The sequence below is a fragment of the Falco biarmicus genome, chromosome 3 (genome assembly GCF_023638135.1).
Source record: "Falco biarmicus isolate bFalBia1 chromosome 3, bFalBia1.pri, whole genome shotgun sequence".
Classification (NCBI taxonomy): Eukaryota; Metazoa; Chordata; class Aves; order Falconiformes; family Falconidae; genus Falco; species Falco biarmicus.
In genome coordinates, this window is record NC_079290.1 from 56,422,054 (window position 1) to 56,447,314 (window position 25,261).

The 25,261-nt window shown below is 47.9% G+C and overlaps 1 protein-coding gene and 1 long non-coding RNA gene across 3 annotated transcripts in view; one reads left to right on the forward strand and one right to left on the reverse strand.

Annotated features, from left to right (window-relative positions):
- The window catches only part of CABLES1 (Cdk5 and Abl enzyme substrate 1), an 81,571-nt gene extending 62,873 nt beyond the window's left edge, over window positions 1-18,698 (reverse strand). For both annotated transcript variants that reach the window (XM_056331309.1, XM_056331308.1), the window contains exon 1: window positions 10,611-18,698. In XM_056331309.1, the coding sequence (XP_056187284.1) occupies window positions 10,611-11,629 (1,019 nt within the window). In that variant the 5' untranslated portion in view covers window positions 11,630-18,698. The remainder of the gene's footprint in view (window positions 1-10,610) is intronic.
- A 5,721-nt stretch (window positions 18,699-24,419) lies between these two features.
- LOC130146307 (uncharacterized) overlaps window positions 24,420-25,261 on the forward strand; it is a 41,277-nt gene continuing 40,435 nt past the window's right edge. The window contains exon 1 of the long non-coding RNA XR_008820855.1: window positions 24,420-24,718. This is a non-coding gene — a long non-coding RNA (uncharacterized LOC130146307). The remainder of the gene's footprint in view (window positions 24,719-25,261) is intronic.

Consider the following 25,261-nt stretch of genomic DNA (forward strand, 5'->3'; position numbering starts at 1 on the left):
CCTCTCTGCTCCCACCCCATCCTCCCCAAAGGAGTAAATCCCAGTTACAAGCCACACTGTTGTGCACTGCCCTACTGCACAGAACAGTTTGTGGGCTTGGGGCTTAGCTCCTGAGGGATATGGAGGAATAACTGAGCTTGGTACAGCACTAAGCACAGCATCAGTACCACACCATGAACAAAATCCTTGCTCTTGCTGCAAGGCTACATCCTTCCAGGAGAAGGAAGCTTGCAAGCTCAAAAACTCACTGTGAGGAAACACGCATTTCTGTTCACATCATCCATGCAACTTTCACGCAGAGCATGAGGACAGCAACAGAAAATATCACCTTGAAAATGCCTATTTAAGGGTGCTGGCAAATTCATACCATTTGCATTTTTTACTTTTAAATGCATTTGCTCAAACTCTGCTCCCTGTTACACCCTAGCACTTTCTTTGACTTGAATAACCTTATGTCAATAAGGAAACTAATGAACAAACAAGAAACCAATATTTATAATAATCTATTTAAATCAAACAGAAGCAAAAAACCTTGGACAATAAAGTCTGCTCCTTAAAATCCATGTGCACAGACACTTGCTATTTGTGAGGCTGTTCTTGAGTTCTGCAGTACCTGGAGTGCCTTCTAAAATAGAAAAGGATTTTATCTTGAGGCGAATCATGCACACAGAGAAATACAGGCTTTACAAAGAAATCTCAAGGGTCATGATGGAGATACTTGACAGTGGCACTCTGTGTTCTGCTGTAAATAATTCTGCCTTTTTAAGTAATCACCTTTTAGCTGCCACTTCTGCAATAGATTATGCCAAAAGATGACATTCTACAAACGGTCAACACCACCAACTGAAAATAAAAAAGGTTTGATTTAATTAAGAAAACAGCCTTATAAAATACAGGAGGCTCCTGAGAAACACAATGAGGTGAAGACAGGAGGTTATGTGAACTCCATTTTAGAAAACGTAATTATACCTTTGTGTTTTAAAGACCATGCTTCCAAGACTATTAATAGCAGATGGTGAGCTTTCCACGCCTTTTTACATAACCTGCTGCAGCACCTGCGCAACTCACCTACCCAAGCAGTTAAACCGTACTTTGCACTGCAGCATCTGAAAGCTGTTTTTCCACTCTTCCCATTACCCAAAAAACACCTCTGTATTTTACAGTCAGAAACAGTATCATTCACTTAAGTAAATCTGGAGAACTACGATGTTTGCTTGTAACTACCAAGCCTGCTTGACTCTTTGCCACATCCCAGGCATCAAGATGGAGTCTTCCTTGTCACGTAGCTCTGTCACCTAACCAGGACTTCACTCCCTGCTGTGCAAGTCCACCGCACCCCACAGACACGTGGGCAAAATCCTTCTGTCACCTCGCATTTGCTTAGGTGTAGCTGATTGCAACCGCAACAGAAAAAGGAGGAAATTAATCTCCTTTTCTGTTGGATCAGTAGGTACTAATACAGGAAAAAAGTTTTGTCTGAGAGGGGTATGATGAACAAAATGCAAGGAATAAAGTTGGTGAGTAAAAAAACCCAAGAGTAAGACATTTCCAAGACACATTTCAGACCCCAGCTGACATCTAGCTTCTGCTTGATGTTACATTCCTCAGACAGGCTGAGCACAGCCAGGTGGGAAGCGCAGGTTCCTAGCCCACGCCTCTGTGAAAAGGAGTAACGAGAGATTCTTGAACCACAGGTATGGACTGTATTTACGTACACAGAAATGTATGTATGCAACACAAGCAGGTCTGAAGGCAAAGGGCCTTACGTGACATTCATCTCCTGGTTCCGCCTTCTCTGTCCCTACATGTGCTGGGGGTATTGGATAAAACCAGCCATCCTGCCAAGTGACACAACAGTCCTCTCTGAGTGGCAAAGGCATCCTAGGTCCCTGGGCCAGTGATGCTCTGCTCCCCCCTCCTCCAGCACTATGCACCCAGGAAACTGAAATGCAGCAAATCTCCCTCTGAAGCAGGCTGGTGAAGCTGTGCTGCTTGCACCCTTCAAAGAGCACACCACCATGCTGGGGTTACAATCGGATTCTCTGCTAGCAGCCATGGTGGGGAACAGGCTGCCCCAGTGCTGTGAGTTATCTCTGTAAAAAGCAATGGTCGTAACATCTGATCCTCTCATTGTGAGGAAATTGAAATCCATGCCACCACGCCAACACGATGTGGCACTTAGGGGTATATTTTTAGTGGTCAACTAGGCAGTGTCATGTTTATGGTTGGACTCTATGATCTTAAGGGTCTTTTCCAACCTAAACGATTCTATGATTCTATGTACACCTCATGTCAGACAGGGAGACAGCTCAGCTCAGAGTCTCTTACCTCCTTCTCTTCCCTTCTGGTATATTAATCTCTACATGATCCAACTTTGCTGGAGGGCTGGGACCTCTCCCCGCACTTCCACCCTCGACAAACCCACCAGGAACAGTGATGCTGGGAATGCTAGAGCCTCCTGCATGTTAATCCAGCCACTTTCCTTACTGGGAGCTGCTGACCCTGTACCTGCAGTGGCTCTTTCTCTATCCTGAAATGGGAAAGGAAATCATGTCCCAAGGAAGGGAGAGGACAGAGTGACCATCACCAGCCTTCCCACACTGCAGAAGGCACAAGCTCAACTCCAAGGACAGCAACAGACCTAGTGGTTGGTACCTGCTGAGGCTGCATTGGGGCACTGCCACTGCATCCCAGTATGGCTTCTCTGTCCTTTGTGTCTACACAAACATATGTGCACATATGTGCAGCTATGTCTGGTGTAGCCATACACAGCTGATGGCATGCGGATGGCTGGAAAAAAAGTTACCTGCACGCAAGCAGGTTGCAAACCGAGTGGCACTACTGACTTCTTGGTGCTCAACATCCCACTCAAAGCCCAAAGAAAGGGAAATGCAAGCTGAAGAGCTTCATCCCTGGTCATTATATGCAGCTCAGTTCCAGCTGCATGAGGTGGTGCAGAAAGAAGTCAGCATAATACCCACCTTACAGTTTTTCCCTTTAACACAAAATCAGGGGCTATTTTTTTGCAGGAAAATTTATCCTTCTTTTGAGTACCTTTACCCATAAACTGATGTGCCTATGTCTGATTTAACTTGACAGCATGTAGATCTGAAAACCTAATCATATTTACCTTGGTAGTATGATTATCTGTGGAAGCACCAAAATGCAATCCATCGTTGTCTGAAGAATTATTATAATTAAAGTTCTCTAGTTTTCTCTTTTTTTAATCCCACGAATATTATACAGTAAAGTCCCTGATATTGCCAAGATTTACTTACTAGCATAACTTTATACACTGGTGCTTGATTTAACTGAGTAATTTTATACATATGTAAATGTACAGTTCAGGCTTTGCAGGATCCTAGGTCAGAAAGGACATAGCTTCCTCTGTCATCCAAGACAAGTAGGGGAAAACACATTTCAGTTGTTTTGGGCGTATCTTTTTTTCCTCAGTTTCCAAACACTGCTAGCCTAATCTATAACAACATGAAGGAAAACACAACCACTTGCTAAGAACATGTGTTTGCCCTTTATATTCATGTATGGCATGAAAGGCTTTAAAAAAAAACAACAAAAAACACTTCTGCTAGAAAGGAAGGCAGCCTTTGCTTCACTTTTCATTCACTTTGAAACTTTCCACAATAGAAAACCTTCCTTAGGCAAACGCTCTGACATACAGCTGCTAAGAGCGATGTTGACTTTGAAATAGATCATGAGAATAGAAAATACATTTAGCATTCATGACAGGAAAGCAGCTGCTACGAATATAACACAGTAGCCCCTGTAGAGGAACCTTACAGTTCCTTAAATATGTACTCCTCTAAATTTGCATATTGCAGCCTGAAAAGCAAACCCTGAGAGTCCTAAAAGTTTCCTACTGGCCCACTGTCACACTGTGTTTTCTCCAGCCACAGGTGAAATTTTCTTCTCCTAGCTAATTTGCCAAGCTCTTTACCCTACTATTGCAGCAAACAAAACTTCTGCTAAGGCCTTCTTATGAAATCAAATACCATTCTTTAAATTTCTAAGTGTGTTATTTGCAAACTGCAGGCCGGCAGACAGATACTCTCCATATGCCAAATTATGTCATTTCCATTTTCTAGGAATAGTACTTCCTACAGCAAACTGGCAAGGGGCTCTTTAGCTGGGTTGTAAGAAGAGCCAGCTCTGTGTCTCGCTGCACCTGCTGCGCTGCTAAGCCTGGTATCTGGTGGCAGCCCCACAGCCATCAAAAGCAACTCTGGGTGTGGAAGAGAGATTTTGTCAGAAGAAAGGACTGATCTACACCCTCAGAGGTACTAGCGTAGTAGTCCAGAGGTGAATTTTGTGGATATTCGCATATAGATTTCTGTTGGCACCAGCTTGTCCTATTTGCAAACAGAATCCGATTTCCCATACTTATCCCGGGACAACCTGGTGTCTATAGAAGTTTCAATGTGTAGAAGTCCCAACGTGTGAAACCAAACTCCTGTATTTTTAGGTTAAATTAGGAAGATGAGCCTTTATGTTTATGGTGGAGAACTTGCCTGAGAGACTACAAACACTGATATTGGGAAGACAAAAATTTTAAAAAAGAAAAAAAAAAAAAAATCAAAGTTTGGTTCTGCTGCTCACCTTACCTGCTGTCACACTCACCACTTTACAGAGCCTCTGGGCAGCCCACCTGGTATTTACTTCTTTGAAACAAGGAAGCTACAGAATTACTAGAGGGTTGGGGTTTTTTCCTTTCACTTGGGAATCTCATATTCATGTTTCAGTTGTTTTGAACTGTTCAAAGTCAAGCTGTAACTCTACCAGAAGTGTTCTCAAAGTCATAATAATTACAAATTAAAGCATACTTCCTATCCAAAAGCTGTCATCAAACTATAATTCGTCATTACCCTATCTATCTACCACCAAACTACGTTTTTGTGATGGTCTGGAGGGCTGATGAATCACATGGTTTCTACTGATTTTCATCACTTCAAGACGCTTGCAGCAATATTGTGCAGCAAAAAGCCATGTAGCGGGCTCCTAAGGAAAAAGGCTGGTCTGGCTGCCTGCACAGGAGCTTTGCTGGTAAAGAAAAGGGCAAGAAGATAGCTCAAGTAAAAGAAATGCCCCAACCACATAAGCAAACCTGCTGAAATGTCTCACTCTTCCACCCTCCTGATGGCTAATGAGGGGTCACTGCATACCAGCTACACACCTGCACGGTAAGCTATGGGACTTCCCGAGGGAGGGTTGGACATCGAAAGCTTGGAATTGGCAGCCAGCAAAGACAGCCAACACAAACACGACTCTTCACGTGTTACCGGCTCAGCTTTTCTCACAGGCGTAAATGAGCACCCACCCAAGCTGAGCCCTCTCACCCATCCAGCTCCAAGACCGTCTCACTCCAAAACCTGGCGGGTTCTGAGGCTTCGGCAGATGCAGCTCCCTCTCAGCATCTGTGCCTCTGTGAAGGCGTCTAATTAATCCCCTGGTAGTCATGAACACTACGTTCTGTCCCAGCTCCTCGTCAGAACTGACAGCAAAGGGTTTTTTTCCTTGTCTGATGAATATTACCTTTTTATCTGCCAGAGATGCTTGCTAAGTAGTATAATAAAAGCCTACAACATGCCAGAGCAGAATTCCACGAGATTTGTTTTTAAAAGCTTTGTGTATAAAGAGAACAAGGCTGATGCACCTCTGCAGTCCATTGCTATGCAATGTTGTTTTGCAGCGACTTCTGAACCACTGGTCAACTTCACATAAAATCTGGAAGATGACCACATTTCCACAAGTTTCAAAGGAAGCAGAGGGAAGCACAAACCTGTGACCTGAACAAGGGAAAAGGCAGGCAGAGACCAACAGTGATGGATGCTGGTCAGTGTGATGTGGGGGTAGCCGTGCTCAGCACCTGCACAGCTCAGACAGCCCACCGGCAGTCAGCGACTGCTCCTGCACGATTCGAAGAAACCATGAGGGCTCTGCCTCTCAGCGTGCGGGTGCCGAAGGGCATGAGTGCACTCAGTGTCTCTCCCAGGACACCTGGAGCAGCCTGCAACTTGGGGTGGAGTGGCAGCTATTAGGAAGAGCATCAAAGCCTTACACGGAGCCTGTTAGCACTGAAAACAGGCCAGGAGGGACCTGCCCCAAGAGATGGAGCAGGACGCTGTTGCAACTAGTGAAACACCCCTTACTACCCAAGTCTTAACCCTGTTGTTGAACATCCTCTCTTCAGGGTAGCACAGGAAGGCCATTTACTCTCCTGAAGTGACAGCTGAAGTCAGTAAGCATCCCCTTCTTTACAGGCAGCAATCATCAGTGGTATACAAGGTCACACACCTATGAAAAGACTTAGTTCAGCATGTGTACTTCCCATTCACTTGTCAGACCATTAAATTGCTGTTTTCACGCTATTCTTGTCCACGTCATTCTGAAACTCAGGCTGCCTGAAGGGCTTTAGGTTCAGTGAATAGCAGTCTCCATCACACACAAAAGGTCCGATGTGCTTCCAGCAGCTCACAAGCCAACTCCTGATGCTGGGATGACCCCGCAGGGTGGACGGTGCCCCCAGCTCTTTGTTTTGCTCCTCTTTCAAGACTCTGCCTGTAAGACACTTGTTTCTGAGAGACTCTTCTTTTGTCTCCAGCATGTTCAGTTTGGAGGCATCTTCTGTGGGGTGGGCTCCGCCTGCACTGCCCGCCCGCCCAAGGCTGTGGAGGACCAGGCTCTGACCTCTCAGCCCTCCACCATGAAACTAAATGGTGGATTCAGAGCTCCTCAGCAACATCCAGGAGGCTTCCTTCAGTGCTAAAAACCCATCGCACTTTGCAAGTCCTACAAAAGCCAGGCAAGTCAACCGTTCCAGCATCTCCCTTCACTGCATCTCTCCCGAAGATCAGTATGGAGGCCTTGCACAACTCTGTATTTTCTAACGGGTAGAAACAAAGAATCTTGGCAAGCTTTACTAATCATAACTGAGATTAATCTTGTAGGTTAATAAATTGGGAAGCAAAATCTATTTGGACCATGATAACTTCAGTGTCCTTTTGAGTGGACCTCCCCCCAGTGATTACTCAGCAGATATTCCTGCTTCCTTCCCAGCACCAGCTGCTCCCAGAAGGAATTCTCCTGCCCATCTGCCTTCAAGCCTGACACAACGACACAGACAAATGCAACTGTAAGCGATGTTTAAACTCCAAATCAAATCCCTGATTTTATTCCTTAGAAAAAAAAACCAACAAAAACAACCACCCACAAAAAAGCATGCACTCGTTTCTAACCAGCTGGCCCGCTGGAAAAGAGCTTACACAGAAAATGAAACTTCGCATATGGGAACAGCAGTATTCTTCCTAAAGAAAACTATGGCAACAAGAACTGTAGGCAGACAAAAACAAGTACCTGGGACCATCACCTAATCTGCAGGATCTGAGATTATTTTAAACCGGTGTTGGTGAAACCTTGTTCCACAGAGCTCCTCACTAACATGAAGCTATTAAAATTAATTATAATTTGACATGAAGGAAAACCTGGCAGAACCTGGCCCCAGTTTCCAGCGCCTCCTGCCCTCAGCCACCCATTCATCACAAAACTGAAACAAACTCTTTTCTGCACCAGACAGGAGCACAGGAGCCTTTGGCACCAACAAGCTGACTTCTGAACAAGCGTGCTTTTTTTTTCCATTTACATATAATTACATACTAGCCTCCGAGCAGCTAGAAGCTCCGTGTTCTCTTTTTATATCATTTGTTTCTTATGAATACACATAGAGCACAAACCCAAACCACATTAATGATAACCTTGTTAAATATAAACTAGTATGCAATTATACAAACTGCTAACACAAACAAAAAAGCCGGGAAACTCTGATTATATGTTCACAATGGTTTCTGAAAACTAAATAAAAACAACAACAGGGCAGCCTGTCTTGCCTGATACTGTAACAGAAAAAGGTTTCACGCTGTAACTTACACCTCTCAGCACAGAGGACTAGTCTGTCAAACATCGCATCAAACTCAATTTCAAGCCCTTTGCAAGGAGTGGAAGGGTGGGAGGAGACACAGCAAGAGGCCCACATGAACTACAGAAAAAAAATCTCCGATTCTCCTCTCTGCTTCTCTGCATCCTACTTCAGGTGAGCTAATTAATGCCTGTCTCTGGGCAGTTGCTGACTCCCACCCCATCGTGCCGAGAAGGGCAGGCCCCATGCTGGGCATTTGGCTCCTCGCTCTCCATGAAGAGAGCAGCAGCAGGTCTGCTCGAACCCTCTGTTCCTGGGATTGCGCCAGCCCTGTGCACGCCTGCGATTTATCTTCTGTGCAGCCAAGAGTGAACCCAGCAATCGGAGCCCCTACCATGTCTTTTCATTGAGATGATGAGAAGCGAACACTTGATACAACCTCCACAGTCTGCAGCTGTCCGTTCCTGATGTTTAAAAATACATACCTTTTCCAGAACAGAAAAAAAAAAATCAACTGAAGGCAGGCCAAAATCTGCCCCAGGCTGCACATGTACAGCATCACGGCAGCCAGCAAAGCCGGGGGCATAACCCAGAGCTCTCTCCTGCACCAGTGCCAGCAGTAAGCAAGTGCTACAATAGAGAGCCTCACACTTGTTAGTGGAGTAATGCAAGGTCTCCGCCACAGCTGAATCTAGCACTCAAGAAAATAAAAGAGCATGAGAAAACTAGCACTTTCCTTACATCTTACACCACAAGAAAATACACAGCACAAAGGAAGGGTGTTATAGCACTGGAGGGGCACCCTGACAAGGATTTCTTAGGTGACCTCCCTTGCTATGGACCCGGGCTATCCATTCCGCCTGTCTGCATGCTCGCAGTATGGCCAAACTTGCATGATGCTGGACTTCTAGGGTGTAAGTAAGAGCAGTAATTACCTTTGCCTCTTAAACTTCACACAGTTCTCATGTAACAAAGAAAAAAAGTATTGGTTGTAGAAGGAAAAATTTTGAGAGTGGCAAACATGGGCAAGGGAAAATAATGACAGGGAAGAGGAAAGGCTGAGGGAAAAAGTGATACAGGCGAGATCTGAGCATCCTTCCCAGAACTGAGTGCAGGATCAAAGCATGCAAGCAAGGAAACAGGAGGATCCTTGGAAATCCATAAAGGTAACACAGGAATCCTGCATCAATAGTAAACTGATTTGGAAAGCTGAGAAGAATCCAGCCTCCTGAACACTAAGAGTGTACTACCAAGCACTTTATCACCAACAAGTAAGAAGTTCAAGAGCAAAAAGGAATTCCAAAATCGTGGTCTGTGGGTGACTTCTCACTCAGAAGGCCATGGGCAGCAGCGTGCAGAACCACATCACAGACCAAAATGCACAAACGTGTGTGTGTGTGTCACGTTGCTGTGCCGGTGATCCACGGCGCAATTAGAGGGTTGTCACCGCAGGAAATGTTTTGAGAGACACATGATGGAGAGAAGATGGGTGGTAACCCACAAGCAGGCATTTTGCTTGGGAAGGTGGGGCTCCCTAGCACAGCACCTGAAAAGGGGCTCAAAAAGCCACCAATACAATCCAGATGGAAGAAAAAAAACCCCAAACCAACCAACCAACGGTGGGGCAACACAGCTAAGACAACTTTCTCCTGGAACACCTCCAATCTCTCCAAGCTGGTTGGTTAAGAAAGGGATTTTTCTAGAGCAATCTACGCTCAATTACCCTTATAAAGCCTTGCGATAGCATGTGACTCAAAGTCTACCTATTTGTCCAAGGGAGAAACAAGAAGGGAGTGTGGCAAATGGGGAATGTGGGAGTGGTGCCCGATGTGAGTTTGGGGAGAGCAGTCATTTCCTCCAGCTTCTTCCCCGGTTCTCTGCCCCCCACCCACCCACTTTGATACCCGAGTATGCTGTTGAAGAAACGAAGGAAGATAATTTTGTACCCGTGGAACAATTAACGCATATGCCTTTGTACGTCTTTACATGACTGCATCTTCTGAGCCAGAAGTGTCAGCGTTTCAAGCAGGTGAGGTTATTCCTTTGGGAATTAGAAGGCAAAAAGTACCCGGCGGCAAGGCACAACCCAGAGGAACACGAAGTGCTTGTAGATAAAGAGCTTATTTAGGGCGGGAGCGAGACGCCGCTTACACCACGCGTGTGCACCCTGATCCGTGGACACCGACGCAAAGATCCCCCTCCCCTTTGCGGGCTACAGAGCCGGCTGCGGCGCGCCTGGCTCAGCGCTGGCCCCATGAAGCGGGGCAGCAGGGCGGGCGGGATCCGCCACCCGCCACGGGAAGGGGTGACCACCGCCGGGAGCCGCGCTCGGCGGCCGCCAGGGACGGCGGCTGTGCAGCCTGCCGCCCGCACGGCTTAGCGGGAGCCCGACTTCCAGGCACTCGCGCCCAGGCGTGCACGGCCGTCGCAGCCCGGGAGGCTGCACCGCGGCAGACCTGCCCCTGCACGCTCGCACAGCCCCGCCGCTGCCGCTGCTCCCCCCGGCCAGGCGGCAGCGGAGCGCCCGGCCGGCCCGGCGGAGGGAGGCTCCGCGCCACCGGCGCCCCCGCCCCGCGGCTGAGGGGCCTCCCCGCGGCCGCCCCCCGCCGCCCGGCCGCCGCCCGCCCTTCCCGCGCATCATCCCCGCATCCCGCGCATCCACCATCCCCGCGGCGCGGCTTACCGGGACCGCTGCAGCTCGAAGGCGGCGGCGGGGCCGGGCTGCCCCAGCTCTCCGCTGGCGCCGGCGGGGCCCTGGGGGCTAGTGCGGCCGAAGGGCGCCGGCAGCACCCCCGCCGTGAAGGAGTTGAGGCGGCCGCGGCTGCCCGCCGATGCGGCGCCCAGGAAGGCGGCGGCCGGCACCTGCACCGCGGCGAAGGCGTCCTCCTCCTCCTCCTCTTCCTCCTCCTCCTGGGCCCGGGGGGGCTCGGCGGGCGCCACCGGGGGGCTGCCCAGCCGCGGCGGCGGCGGCGGCGGCGGGACCTGGCGGGGCCTGGCGGCGGGGCCGTCGTTGCCAGGCGGCGGGGGCCGCCCGTCGAGGGAGATGCTGGTGAGGAAGGAGAGCGCGGCCTGCCTGCGGCGGGGGTCGCTACGCGCTGCCGGCGGCTGCGGCGGCCCCGGCGGCGGCGGCGGCCCCTTCCTGGGGCAGGGCTCCGCCGGCGGCAGGGGCCCGGCGGCGGGACTGCCGGGGCTGGCGGCGGTGGCGGCCGCCGCCATTGTCGGTCGGCTCCCCCCCCCCCCTCCCCGCTGGCCGGGCGCTGCCTCTCGCTGCCTCCCCCTTAGGCGAGCGGGCGGCGGGGCACGGGTGCCGTCGGCCCGCCGGGATGCATGGGGGTGACGCGGCGGTGCCCTCCGCCCGGCCGCGCCGCGCCGCGCTGCCCCGGGCCCCCGCCGCCCGCCCGCTCCGTATTTATAGGTGCAGCCGCGCCGCGGAGCGCCCTGTGCAATAACACGGCAATCACGTGTGGGAAATGGGGAGCTGGAGGAAAACAAAAGCCCGGCCAGCAGCCCGGAGGAGGAGGAGGAGGAGGGAGAAGGGTGGGTCTCGGCGAGCTCCCTCCTTTCAACCTCGCTCTCTTTTTTTTCCCTTTCACCCCCTTCCCTCCTCCTCCTCCTCCTCCTCCTCTTTTTTCCCTTCCTGGATGCGTGGGGGCGGGCGGGAGCCGGGGAAGGTGGAGCCTGTGCCCGTAGTACACGGCACATGGCCGTCGGAGCCTGGCACCGGCAGCACCGGACCCGGGGGCTGCGGCTCGGCCCGGCGCGCCCGCGGCTGCGGCTGCGGCACCGGCACCGGGATGCAGCCGTGCCGCGGAAACCGGCCGGGGTGCTGCCCCGCGGCTTTTCACGGGTGGGGGCCGGTGCCCGGGGCACCCGGAGGGCGAGCAGGGAGAGGCGGGGGGCGCAGCCGGGGCGGCCTGCTGCCGGGCAGGGCGGGTGCGTGCAGGCAACGTCGCACGAGTTCCCTAAACCATTAAAGCAGCCCCCCCAGCCTTTCCCTCAGCCTCCTCCCCGACCCTGCCCTCTCCCCTGCACCACAGAACGTGCAATTATTTACTTTGCCCTCTGCTATGTAGCCCAAGCCCCAGATTTGTGTTCCCTGTCCTCTCCGAAGTTATGGCTGTCGTGCAGCTGAGTGGGTCTGCACGTTCCCTCCTCCTGCAGCTGCGGCTGGGGATGGCGAGTGGCCGGTCTCACCTCAGCACAAAGCTCCTTCGTTTCTTCATCACTTTACTTTGATCACACAACCGTGCTGCAAGTGTCCTGCGATGATAATTCCATCAACGGCTTATATAAGGGTTGGATAACAGATCCATACAAACAGCAGAGCATATGGTTGTTGCATGATAGCGACGTGCACCTTCTTCATAAAACATTACAATGACTTGTATTTATAGTCCGGTTATAGTTGGCAGATGAGTTACAAGCCATCCCAAACTCACAAAATATCGTAATGTCCCCTACAATTTTATCAAAAGCGTGCTAACTTGATTTTTAAAAAAGATTGATCAGCAAGGGGAACCTAATCCTATTGTCGGAGGAGGCTATGGACCCAGGTTCATGATCTTTTTGAAATTGATCTTTTGAGCATTCAGAGACTTTAGAATGGAGCTCTCTGACTTGGATTGATTTCTGAATGTTTGGCCTTTACTGAGTGCCACAAAACCTGAACTTTAATGGGCCAAGTCCCAGGGGTGTGCTCCTTATGTAGTAAGGATGCTGTATGGGCAGCATCCTGGGCAGGAAGCAGTGAGCAAGGGAAGAGGAAATGATGGAGGACAAGGATGTTTCCCAGATCCCACCTTCTTAGAAAGGTAAGTGCTATTTTGAGATGGACATTCTCTTTTCAGTCTGCTCTCTTGAGGTTTACATTGATGCTGGCTTAACAGAGGGCACTGGTGTGCCTGTCCCTGTGGCATGTCAGAGATGGATCATTTGGATGGGAAGTGGGTAGGCCTGAGTGCTAGACTCGCCTCTTCAGAGAAGAGCCCAGCTGGCAGCTCCCACCTGCTGGGTGGATGCTCTGTACCTCCATGGTTGCAGTGTCCTTCAAACTTCTGTTTTGGAGAGGAATTGCAGGCCTGCTGCCCCCTTTTGATGGGGCAGGCAATGCCCGTTTCTGCCCAGAGGCCCCATCCCTGCAGTGGAAGCCAGTGAGTTGTCTGGTGTCAGGGCAACGATGCACTCAGCTCCTGTGGAGGAGCTCCATGCTCCTTTTCAGACAGTACTACTTTTAAGAGAATTCAGGACTTTTTGGAGGAGGGCTCCTGGGTCAGCAGAGAAATGTCCCAGCTCTGTAGCCTGAGAGCATGTTCACTGGATGCTGACATCTGGTCCAAGGACTGCTACTAGATGGCAGATAGGTCATGAAGCTCAGGCCTCCCACATTACAGCCGAGAAAGGTATACAGTGGGATTTTTTTTTCCTCTTGCATCTTTGAGGGAAGCAGAAACAGTGTGTATTTTTCTCTGGAGCTTAAAAACTTGCTATGGCAACTGAATCCTGGAGCATATTTTCCAAATCCAGCTTCTCATGAGATATAGGTCTGGGAAGGAGAACCACCACCGAAATGCCAGGTGGGGTTCCAGAGGCTGGTCTAACTTGGACAATTTTTATGCATGCAGAAGTGTGTAGTCCTTTCACAAAACTATTTGTGTTGGGTTAAATCTCTGTAGTTTAGTCTGTTGTAGGCATTGTTTTAAATGGAGCCACCACCTCTGTTCTGGAGCTCCTCTAAGAGCTGTCCCAGAGGAAAGTGTTACCCCCCACCTTGTCCACAGGTGCATCCAGATGCTTTTTGGCACCTGATTTTTTACTGTACTATCTCTGAGGTCAGGAATGCTTGTGTGAACAGTTGAGCTTATCAAACCTCCTTGCATCAGAATTAGAGGGGTCAGGAATAAATTGTAGGTCTTTGCTAGCTTGGCTCATTCAGCTGAGCTCACCTTGTCACCAGCGCAACCTTTGCAAATTGCGTGTCTGTGCTCACCAGCCTAACTACTTCGGTGGACCTAAACTGATGCCCGTGGTCTTAACATGCACAAGCCACCTCTGGGGACGACTGCGTCTGCACAGACCACCTTTTCCAAAAATTACATTGATGGTGGATTAAAACATCCCTCCTACTGCATGTGAGAATAAATCTGTTTGAGGAAGCCACATGCAAGAAGAAAAGTACGACTTTTTCAGTCTGAAGGGAAGCTGGTTTTGATAACGAGTGGGGTACCAGAGTACAAAGATAATTGGCATGTTAGGAATATCAGGTTCTCTAGACCTGTTCATACATTTAGTAGCAAATTTAAATGAATGTGCACAACCTAAGGTGAATTTTTTTTCCAGCTACTTATGTCCTTTTGATTTGTGCTTAGCAAAGCTATAGATGATTACATATGCTATAGTAGTCCTGTCTGCTGGAGGGTATGTGGAAATATTACACAAATGGACTTTGCTGGTTGAAACTTTCTTCTTTGATGGGGAACCAGTGGTTGACTAGCGGAAATAGCAAACCTGGGAGGAAAGCCAAAAAGACATATTCTGGAAGCTTGATTCTGTCACTGCTTTTTCAATCATTTCCCTCTCCCGAGTTCTTTTCCAACCAACCAGCGCTACCCAAGTACAAGCAAATGCTCTTATTTCAGAGGTCACGGGCTTATGTAAACGGTTGGATGACAAGTGGTAATAGGAGTGGTAGAGCACGATGGCTTTTTCACCCCGTGCACCAAGAACTAGAAGACAGACTCATCAGTTGTGGGTGTTCGGAGACAACATGGAATTTGGGGGGCCCATTAACACAGGTGACTGGAGAGGCTGGCTTTAAAGAGATCAGAGAGCTTGGCGGGAGTTGGGACAAAAACGAAAGCTCAGCAATTTGCCAGTCTGAGAAGTGAGACTGGACAAACGGTGCCTCCGAGTACCTTGCCTTTAGAGGAGAGTTCATCCAGTGCAGAAGCCTCATGTTGACTTGGGTTTGCTTCAGCATGAGGGCAGTCCTGCTGCAGTGCGAGCGTGCGGCCAGCTGGACATGAAGAGCCAGTCCAAGAGGCCCCAGACCTTGAGCTAAAGCTGGGCTTCTGAGCCGCCTGCCAAGTCAAGCTTAAAAATACCTTTGCAGGTGAATTGAAAACTTCACCTGGAATTTGAGTTAGAGGCAAGATCTGTATTATACTGAGAGTTAACTCTGCAGGAATAACCAGTTGTGAGTCACCAGCGTGAGTCACCAGGCCAGTTCTTGAATGGCCTCAGCACAGTGTTTGCCTGCTTTAGTGACAAACACAAGTTTCTTATTGTCACTGATACTTGTTAGAGCTGCGGGACCGAGGCAGCTAGGGGAAGAAAAAATAAATGCAATTGTCTCTTGTAATTTTGGCAGGCTTGTTTTCTGATGGTTGGAATCAGTCAGGTAATGCTGTTACGCAAGGTTCAGCAAAGATGTAGTCTGATAATAACGCTTCTGCGCGCTAGTTGATATTACTGGTGGTCATGGATATCACTATCAGATCCCAACAGTCGAACAGGTTTCCTGTAGCTGTGAGCACTCTTACTGTGCAAGACTTTGGAGAAACAAGAAGTGTGCAATCTTTATAAATGCTTTTTTCTTTCCTTCCCAGAGTCACTTTTCAGAAGCAAATTGCACTTCAAAAGAGGAAAGCAGTTGTAACATTGGAGGAAGACTTGGAATATGAAATCAGTAATCCTTCTGCTTAGAAGGAGTGTCTGGCAGAAAAAAAGTAGAGGGAGTTTGAACACATTTCAGTGAGAGCCACAGTTAAGAATGGAAATTGGATAAAGACAGTACAAATTCTTTACAAAAGACTAACACTGCGTCTGGATAGCAAAGCCTGTTTTGGTGCCAGGCCCTAACCTTCAGTCTGTTGTAAATTTAGCCTGATTCTCAGAAATGCTAAGTACTTGTGCTTCCCTTTGGTGATTTTTCAGGAGCCTCAGTGTTTTATTTGCTGAGGTCTGCCTTTGCTAATTTGAATGTAAAAGCTTGACACTACTGTGAGTGTCCCCTTGTTTGAAGAGCAGCGTTCCTTGGATCGGTGTAGGTCCACACTTGCCACTCTATGAAGAGCCTAGCTTTGTGTGCTTGCATTGTTCCAGGGTAGGTGCCAACACTACCAAGTTAACGTAAAACCAAATTCATCTATGGCAGCGGCAAAGTGGGAGATTTGTGACTGCCTAACATCATAGTTGGAGTCATGTGTGTGACGGCAGGGCAGGGCGTGCAGAAGCAGGTGCCCTCAGCGAAGACGAAATGGTGTGTTTGCAGATCAGCTGAGGTGTGGATGATCAGGGCACCCAACCTGCCAGTTATTTTGGATGTCAGAGGTGTGGCATGCGTGATGTTTGTGCATGCCTTGAAAGGTTCCGGAGCTCTGCAGCAAGCTAGTAGTGCGCATAGGGGTGGTACAGCCAGCTCGATAGTCGTTTGTCTCTAGGAGAAATTAGGGCAATCTAGATAAGTCAAAACTGGCGTCCATATCATTACTCCAACTAATAGTACCTTTAGGTGAAGCTGGTGGCAACAGCCATTTATTAAGAACACTTAACATTTTCCTTTGCTAGATCCATGCTAGATCCAATTCAGGCCAAAGGTTTTTTGGAAAACTTTGGTCAAAATGGTTATGCTGTCTCCAAGGGCAAGACGAAGAAAAACACATTGCTTCACCCACATTAGGAATTCTTGTGACCTTTCCTTTGAAATACCCCAGCATCCCAAGACCGAGACAAGAATTCAGGAGGTGGGCTTCTGTCTCTGAGGTGGGGCTTGGGGAAGGAGGAGGAGGTGCCCTTTCTGTCAAAATCCACCCACCTCTGTCCAGTTTTAAGCCTTTGAATCATAGCTTGCATATGCTAGCTAGGGACTTACTCCTGCCTAGCAGCAGTTTTAGCTATGAGGATATATCTTTATGGAGCGAACTTCAGCCTTCTGCGTTTGCTGAACGGGCCGAGCACATCCAGTCCCCAGACCTACAGGAGTGCTGGGAGGGATATTCCCAGCAGCTCTGAGGCACTGGGGAGTCAGCTGCTGGGCCACGGGTGCAAAGCAGCCAAGCGGAGCAGAGGAGGGAGCAGCCTGTTAGGATGTGGAGAGGGAAGGAGCTGCAGGAGGAAAAGATACCAACCTTGGGACTGATGCAAACACACGGGGGGCAGAGTGGGGGCTGAGGGCGTGCACATCCGACATGAATTCCCCCTCACACTTTTTTTGCATGCTTTTTTAAAGTTCCTCATTCAACATAAGCTGGCTTTGAGGTTTTTTTGTTGTTGCTGCTGTGGTTTGTTTGCTCTATATGCTATTGGATCCCTTACAGACCCACACTGAACTGGGAGCTCTGTTTTACTGGGTGCTGCTAAAATGCTCTCCCATGCCTTGTGAGCTTGTGGGATAACTAGACAAAACAAGGAAGGTGGCCATGTCGGAACTGCAACTGGAATGTGGCTATTGCTGGCTTCTACTGGAGCGATTAAATGGGAACAGGGCCACATAGCTCCTCCCTCCCTTGAAAAACAAAAACTGTGGGCACTTGTACAGAAAACAACCCCTGTCTCTGTTTGTCCTTGTCTTGCTGCAGCTTTCTTCTGTGAAATCAGGATTTTTTATTTCTTTTTTGCAGTATCATAATAAGTTAACATAGGCGTGAGGTTCAAAATAGAGTAGTCTTTATTAAATGAGGAATGGGCAAATGTCCTGTCTGCCTGGTAATCTCCTTAAGCAGTGCTGTAAATAAAAAGCAACTTGTAACTGCAGTAGCACAGAACGACTGGTTGCTAAAAAGAGGTTCTTTAAGGTTTTCATTAAGTGACAGCTGTGATTTGTCCTGTTCTTTAGCATTTTGAGAAAATTTGGAATCAAGTACAGAGTCACTGGACGTTAAGATTTCAGAGGAAGGCCTGGAAGAACATCCGTCTTCGTCATGGCATCTGTTAATTTTTAATCGCCTTGGGATAATTTTAAAAGAGGCTGCAGGTTTTTGAAACATTCATGTGAGCAAGTCCTTCACTTTGCTGGTTGCCGAGGGTAGGAAAATCCTCCAGTTCACAGGACAGTCAGACTGAGGAGCCGGGTGAGGGTGAAAACGCTGTTGACACCTTCTCAGACATGGTCTTCTATGAGTAAAAGCATTAAATAAATAGCATCTGAAGTTCCTGGAGGGACGTGCTGGTGCAGTGTTTCACTTCAGAGACTCTCCTACAAGTTCCGCTTGACTGGAAATGTTTAATATCCAAGAAAAAGAGGGGAAAAAGGTTCAAAGGATGGTTGGTTTTTTTTTCCTCTTGAAAATATTAAATTCTGGGTGTGTGACTCCAAGGGGAATGAGGGAGGCAAATGGAAAACTTTGGCGGCAGGAGCTGGAGTTTTGGGTTCGGCTCAATGGCATTTTTCAGCCTGCGTGCAATGTGGTATCTGGTGACTGCTGCACTTGGCTCACTCTGAAATCTCAGGGAAGGTTTCAGAACCCTTTTAACTTCGGGAGATCCTTGGTGGGTAGCACTCATGGTGGGCCAGTGTGGAAAGCAGGCAACCAGAGGGGAGAAATAAAACCCTTGCACCTGCATGGAGGTCTGGGAGCTCTGCAGCCACTTCTCCTTGCCCCCAGGATGAGGCATGGGTCCTGCCTGGATCCTCTAAGCAATACTCCCAGGAAAATACTTGCCACTAGCAAATTTGCAATGTAATAAAATCCAGCCGGATCAGCTCTGCCTCTGTCCCAGGGCGGCCAAAAAAACTGGCACAAGCAACTGAGCTGCTGAGAAGGAAGGTGGAATGGTGGTGACCTTGGTGGGGGGGGATGTGGGGACAGCCTCAGCTGCGGGCTGTGGGGCATCATGGGCAGCTGCTGCCCCCAAAAACCTCTGAGCTGCCAAATGCTGCATGCCTCTGATGCTGGCATGTGCCTGGCCAGGGGGTCTCATTGCAGGCTGGGTCAGGTCGCAGGCTTCCCACCACAGCCCCCCGGAGGTCTTTCGAGGCTCCTTGCAGCCCTGGGCTGCTGCCCTGGTGCTCACGTGGGGCTGCTGCCTGCACTTCTCAAATCCTCCTGCTTGCCTTCATGTTGGGAGGGGAGGGAGTCCAGCCCTCCGCGCTCCTGGGAGAAATGGCCATGGGTGCCCCAGCTCTGCACTGGGGTCTGCCGGGGCAGCTGGCTGCCATGGCGGGGGAGAACAGCAGCTCAACCTGATCTCAAATAACCATAACTTGCCACATGCACATTTTACATAATCCAATAGAAATTAAAACTGCTAAAAATTGGTCTAAACAGGATACATTTCCCCTGTGAGTGTTTTTCATTCAGGAAAGTTTTGTAAGCAACATATGGAAATGACATAAATGGAAAGGCAATCCCCTGGCAAGACAGATTGAAAGTCTTCTGCTGTCTCTGCTCAAGCTGAATAGCACCTTGGTGCAATAATCTTCATGTTGAGATCAATGAGGCTGTTTAAATAAATGAAGCATTCAAGTGTAGAAGAAAGTAAGGGAAGAGAGACAGCATTGAAATCAAAAGACTAAAATACAAACCCGCTTGAGCTTCAAGGAAGGGATAAATCCATTAAGCTGTAAAGAAATAAGAGCTGGAAAGAATCTGTCAGATCCATTCTAAAATTCAGTACAAAAGAAAACTTACTTAGGGGCCAGAAAGCAAACTGAACGAAGCAGCAATGTAGCAGGAGGGTACAGCTTTCCTAGCATGGCATTTGGTATATATCTGGTGCATCTGCAGGTTTCTCTTTTGGGAAGTTTGACGCAGTAGTAATTCCTTCTTCTTCCACAGGAAAAAGTGAATGGTTTCATTCTAATTTACTCTCTGGAGGTTGCTGGTTTTTGTGCCAGCCCCTCAAGAAAAAAAAAAAAAGAAAAAGAAAAAGAAAAAAAGAAAAGAAAAGAAATAGCTCAAATACACACCAAAAGGAATTAACAACGTTTGGGCTTTCTCTCTCTATATATGAACGTGTGCTTATGTGCGTGCGTGCGTGTGTGTGTGTCTGTATTTCACTTTGTCCTGTGGGGATGTAATTCCAACTAGATATAATAAGACATAATCCATACACTCAAACTGGAGCAGTAGAAGGAATACATAGCAGAATTATTCTGGTAGCTGTTTTTGGAAATGTTTTAGCCATCTCCATAATGCCAGTGTGACTGGGTTCCTATGGGAACAAGCTGCCTGAAAGCCAGAGGCTTCTGGCTAAAAACTTGAGGTTTAGCACAAACCTAAATATTCTGTAAATATCAAGTATTCTGCAGTATTCAGATTAAATTAATTGATTTTCAAAACTAATTGAAAGAGTTCTTTTCTACTCTGCCAGTGAGGCAAGATGCAATCAGCCACATTCAAACCATCATTAGGACTAACGAGTAGATTCTCAGTAGTAAAAGCTTGTTCGCACCCTCCTTGCAACCATGGTGTAACTTCCCAGAGCAGCACCCTAATGACTATGCCCCTTTTGAAAAGCACCATACTGCAGGAGTAATCCCAAAGGCTTTAATGGGACTACTGATGGACTAAAGTACTATTCTTTGTGAGGGATCATATTAAAGTCTGGCTTTATGTTAACATTTGCCTTAAATATATTATCTCCTCTGAAAAACAAGGTCTTGTGTTTTATATTGTAAGAGTTTTATGTTGCCTTAATATTGACCTGCAGCAGGAGCAATGCTTACAGAAGAAAACCCTGGAACTTCAAAAGTCTCTCAAATATGCTTTGAAAAGCAGGGGTTCTGGGGAAAAAAAGCATCAGTCTGACCAGTCAGTCAGAGACCAGAGCGACTGCTGCAGCTAGCTGAATACTTCTTTGAATCAGTATTCTGAGTGTTCATTCCCTGAACTGAAGCTGATCAAATGTATCTGTGCTTTATTTTTGACCTGAAGCTGTTAAAATTGCCAGCAAAGTAGCCATTATGCCCGTCAGTGATATGAAGGAGGCAGAACTTAACCTGCAGCTCTTTGCCAGCGGGTAATGAATGAATGGAAGTTACGGGGAGGCTGGGACTTGAATTTCAAGGCAAGATTGTAAATTGGGGGAAATACGCGGTTTAGTGGGATTGGATGGGCTGTATACATCAAGGGTACAGATGTAAATGAAACCTCAGGTGTGGTCCCATCTTGTCCCATCCCATACTATGAGTCCAGAAATAAAGTTTTCTAGTGGAAAGAAATGAAACAAGGATGTCAAAGCTGTGTCTTGAGTCCTGATCTTTTCCCTCCTGTAACCACTGCTCAAAAGTCTTCTCTAGCTCTGTTCTCAGTGCTGGTTCGTGTGTATCTTGTCTCTGCTGGCATAGTCCTGGCTTCCCTTGCTGATGCTGTAACATCAATACAATTCCCCTTACACCTCACTTGAGGTGTGGAGAGGGGGCCAGGGTGAGCCATCCATATGTGAAAGGCATAGGGACCGTCTGTGTCTGTCATTTCTCCTGTCATGCTCAGGGCAGATGATGGTGAGATGGCCCCAAGAAGTCCTAAAGGTTCCAAAGACACATTTAGATTTAAGGCGGTGGTAAAAACCTCCAAGAAAAGGTCTTGGTGGTGATGTGGTAGGATTGACACTTGGTGTTGAGAAACTTGAAGCGTATTTCAGGAGAGATCTGCTGCCGACACTGGTTTGTGCGGTGCTAGTGTTACAGGCCACCTCAGCAGCTCACAGGAGCCATGAGGTCCCACCTCCCTGTAAAGTTTCACCTGAGTGATTGCTTACTTTTGGGGGTAGAAAGTGTGTTTGTGAGAAAAAGAAGTGAGGAGGAACAGGCTATAGAGAAAGAAAATTGCCATTCTTCAATTAGCATTGAAATTCCTCTCTCTAATCTCGAGAAATTTCCTGGTTTAAATTTCATGCTGCTCTGAACAGCAATGTCACATTGTCATCTCCCCCTATTTTTGTTCTTAAGAAGGTACAGGAATTTTAAACTGCCTGACACCTAATCAGCATTTCAGTGGACCAAATATAATATTTCATAATATATCATGAATCATACTGTGCCCTTGGAAACAACCGTTCACAGCTTCTGTCTTTACAACAGCCCTTACAGCTCACAGGAGAACTGCACAGTGAAAACATGGGTGTGTTAATCCTTTGTAGACTCAATAAGATGTGAATTTGTTTGAATAGCCATCTGCTGGTCTTGAGCCTTGAATATTTGCTTGCCAGCCTGAACAAGATAAGTGAGGGATATGTTGCTTTTTATCACTCTGTATGAAGCATATCTGGACTGCAGAGAGGAGCAGGAGGACGATGGCTCATAAAGGTAAGAAGATGACAAATGCAGGTAGGGTCATTTGTTCCAGAACTTCAAATGCTCAAATCCAGTATGCAATTGTTTCCAAAGCTGGTATCTTAAAGGGCATCAAGCCAAGACATTTTAGGCCAAGTGTGTGGCTATTTAAGGAAATATATTACAGAGCCAAGCATCATTTTAATTGTGCTCAACTCTGTGCAGGTTTGCCCCAGTTCAGAGCCAGAGGACAGCATGCGGTGAGGCAGGACACTGTAATGCCCAGTACCAAACAGACTGAGGGCCAAAGCTCTGGAAGGGGCAGATCATGTTCATGAAGGGTTTTTCTTTGCCCTCTCCACTTCGAATATTCCCTTGCAAGTGTTAGGAAATATAAATGCAAGAGCCTTTTGTGGGTGAAACCTAGAAAGAGCAACTCCCCACATGAAATGTACCAGCCCTGTTCAGCATTTACAGGATAAACCTTGTTTTGTATCAGGATGCCCCACTTTGAATAGGGGGTTTCCTCTCCCCAAACAGCAGCAATGTGGGTCAGCATTGCCCTGAGGGTGAGTGTTTTTAGAGGGGAGGAGGTGCGCAGGTGGAAGAGAAATGGTTTGCAAGAGAAGCAGGACTGATTTTTGCCATGAATGCCCCAGGACAGTGCTATGTCAAACCCTGTCAGCATGGGAGTTGCCAGTTTTCCACCCACCATGTGGAGAGAGAGGGTTTCCCCTGGACATAGATGTGGTCCCTGACCTGGGCAGCACTCCCCACTCATCCTTCTGCCCTCCCAAAGCACCTCCCCTGGAAGCAGAGCGACACTGTCTGCACAGTGGATGATTTCAGCAGGCTGTTTGAAGTCCGTCAAAGTGATCTTTAATGCAGTGTGACCAGCTCAGAGGCTTTTTTTTCTTTTGCATTAGCTGCACAAGGAAGAAAGCACATCAGATGCAGGATATGGCAATGCTTTGTCTTGTGCTGGAGCACGGCTGCTTTGGCAGGACAGACTGCCAGAGGAACATGATCTCTGCCCTCACTCTTCCTGACCAGGGCTGATGGAGCTGTTTTTCCAGTGAATTTCCAGCTAGGCTATTAAAACAAACTTGTCCCTGAAAGCTTCTGCCTTGAAGCAGCCACCCTGCCTCTGTATTTGCCTTTGTTCTGTAACTCTCTGTGCTGAATAGAGTTTTCCTCTCCTCTCCTCTTCCAGGCTATCCCCTGTGCATCTGCAATTAACCCCTATGCAATCCTAGAGAGCGCTAATAGCTCACTTCAGTCTCACAAAACGACTGTTTTAAGGAGTGGGAGGCATCTCGCCCCTGTGACAGTTATCTGAATGCCACTCATCAGCTGTATCACAACCTGAAGTGAACTGGGTTTTGTGCTGTGCCTTGCGTGTGTTTTGTCATTAAGTCACTAGGCAAGAGGGTTGGGGTTTGTCTGTTTTTGTTTTGTTTTGTTTGTGTTTTTAATCATCATTATTTGCAGCCAAATTCTAAAGTCCAGGCTTAGGGCCCCTATGGTCAAATTTCCTTTAACTCTTGCCAGGTGGGGGAAAAAAGACTCATGAACTCATGATCCGAATATAAGCAAACAATCTGCTGTGGCAAATTCATGGGGGGATAAAATAAAAATATGATGATTCAAGGCAACAATATCCTCAACCTGAGATCATCGTTTTCATGAAGGCAGGGGGTAACAGCTGTCCGTTCATCAGAGGATTATATCTTGCCGCTGTTACTGCCATGACCCTAAATAAAACCTCTAACGCCAGTGCAGCATCATGGCCCGGGAACACAGCGATGGCAGGAATAAATCCCTCCCTTCTGCTTCAGGGAGGTTTCTGTGGACAGGGTTGTCTTTCTGGAGCCTTAACTAAATTATTTTTCCTGTTAGGTCCAGAACATGGAGATTCAAATAATCTCTCTCCTACCACAGATCTGTTTCTAAAATCATAGTTGAGGGGTCTCTGTCCTGCCAAAGATGTAACTGAAAGGCTTATACAAATTGAGTGTTTCATTCCAAGGTTTTTCTGTATTTTGCTTAAAAACCTGCTGGATTCTGAAGCTTAGGTTGTGCTAGATTTAAAAGCACATGTGCATCCAAGAGCACAACATGAATGAATACAAGCGTTAAATTCTGCTGACCATTCACTTGAAAATTTTTCCGCTGCATGTGATTCCAGGACAAATATTGATTGAATAACCTCCGTGTGTGTGAAGTGTGGTCTGACACCCAGAGCGACCTTTCTCTTCCATGTCTAATCACCAGAGATAGCTGTAAGCTTCCTTTTGTATCAAAAATCTTGTTTCATAATCCACCTCCCCTGCTCTTTGGAACCTGAGTTTCTCCGTTTGTTTGTTCAGCCAGTTGAGGTCTGCTGGGATATTTCTCTGTTTGATTTGCTTGTTAGCTTTGTCGTTGGCTGAAATGGCCTGGGGCTGGTTTGTTCAAGGCTTTTTTTTTTTTTTTTTTTTTTTTTTTCTGGAAGAGTTGGTGGAGGGTTTTTTCCTCATAAGTTGGATGGCATCACTGCGTGTGAAGTTTGCCTCAGTGCCCACTGCTCATCCACCCAGGTAGGTGGCACGGTGCATGTGTACACGCACAGGCGCAGAGCATCTGCCCAGTCTCCAATGGGTTTTATCCAATGGGCCTCCCTTTTTATTTACAAAAGCACCAGCTGATGGTTTTGGATGCTGATTTTCTGGGATGCAAGTTGACAACGGCTTTGCTTATGGAAGTGCTGAGCTCCTGAGGCAGATGGAGAAGGAAGGGGGTTGGTGCCGGGGTTTGTTGGGATTGGCTTAGACAAAGCTTGGGAAATACAGGGTGCAGCAGAGCAAAGGAGTTTGAATGAGATGTTCTTTCTCTTAGGGATGCTCTTTATTACACAGAAAGAAGACAAGTATTATGATTGACATTATAATTGCTTTTCACAAACATGGAGTGCAGCATATAAGGCTCCTATAGAGCCCATAGCCCCCCTGAAGTCTTCCCATGGGAAAGCTGGGGAAGCGCTTAGGCCCCTGTGCATGCTTTTCCATACCCAGATGCACTTCATGTCTTTGGGACACGTGCTAGGAGCTGTGGTGGTGGGAACCAGGGCCTGGATTTATTTG